The 1,551-nt window shown below is 6.5% G+C and overlaps 1 protein-coding gene across 1 annotated transcript in view; it reads left to right on the top strand.

The window, feature by feature from the left end:
- The first annotated feature begins 1,329 nt into the window (after window positions 1-1,329).
- The window catches only part of LOC147470589 (uncharacterized), a 1,243-nt gene continuing 1,021 nt past the window's right edge, over window positions 1,330-1,551 (top strand). Inside the window, exons 1-2 of the mRNA XM_043025188.2 lie at window positions 1,330-1,351; window positions 1,455-1,551. The exon at window positions 1,455-1,551 is cut by the window's right edge and continues 1,021 nt beyond it. Coding sequence (XP_042881122.2) covers window positions 1,340-1,351; window positions 1,455-1,551 — 109 coding nt within the window. The 5' untranslated portion in view covers window positions 1,330-1,339. The remainder of the gene's footprint in view (window positions 1,352-1,454) is intronic.

The raw sequence follows: 1,551 nt of genomic DNA on the forward strand, positions 1-1,551 counted from the left end.
TATATATATATATATATATATATATATATATATATATATATATATATATATATATATATATATATATATATATATATATATATATATATATATATATATATATATATATATATATATATATATATATATATATATATATATATATATATATATATATATATATATATATATATATATATATATATATATATATATATATATATATATATATATATATATATATATATATATATATATATATATATATATATATATATATATATATATATATATATATATATATATATATATATATATATATATATATATATATATATATATATATATATATATATATATATATATATATATATATATATATATATATATATATATATATATATATATATATATATATATATATATATATATATATATATATATATATATATATATATATATATATATATATATATATATATATATATATATATATATATATATATATATATATATATATATATATATATATATATATATATATATATATATATATATATATATATATATATATATATATATATATATATATATATATATATATATATATATATATATATATATATATATATATATATATATATATATATATATATATATATATATATATATATATATATATATATATATATATATATATATATATATATATATATATATATATATATATATATATATATATATATATATATATATATATATATATATATATATATATATATATATATATATATATATATATATATATATATATATATATATATATATATATATATATATATATATATATATATATATATATATATATATATATATATATATATATATATATATATATATATATATATATATATATATATATATATATATATATATATATATATATATATATATATATATATATATATATATATATATATATATATATATATATATATATATATATATATATATATATATATATATATATATATATATATATATATATATATATATATATATATATATATATATATATATATATATATATATATATATATATATATATATATATATATATATATATATATATATATATATATATATATATATATATATATATATATATATATATATATATATATATATATATATATATATATATATATATATATATATATATATATATATATATATATATATATATATATATATATATATATATATATATATATATATATATATATATATATATATATATATATATATATATATATATATATATATATATATATATATATATTTTTGACGGTGGGTCAACATGAACGCTCTGGTAAGCTCTACGACAGTAAGTTTTATCATAACTATATCAATGAGATATTATCGTGTGTATAACTTCAAAAATATCTCTCTAGTTACTGAATATTCTCTTGCAGACTGTGATTTCCGTAGCAGCCCTTGTGGCTAGCGGCAGTGCCTCATTGCTTGCTTACAACGGTGTATATGGAGGCCACCACGGCCTTCTTGGCGCCT

The sequence above is a fragment of the Penaeus japonicus genome, unplaced genomic scaffold, assembly GCF_977035675.1.
Source record: "Penaeus japonicus unplaced genomic scaffold, GWHDUDI00000001_assembly GWHDUDI00000013, whole genome shotgun sequence".
In the NCBI taxonomy this organism is placed as follows: Eukaryota; Metazoa; Arthropoda; class Malacostraca; order Decapoda; family Penaeidae; genus Penaeus; species Penaeus japonicus.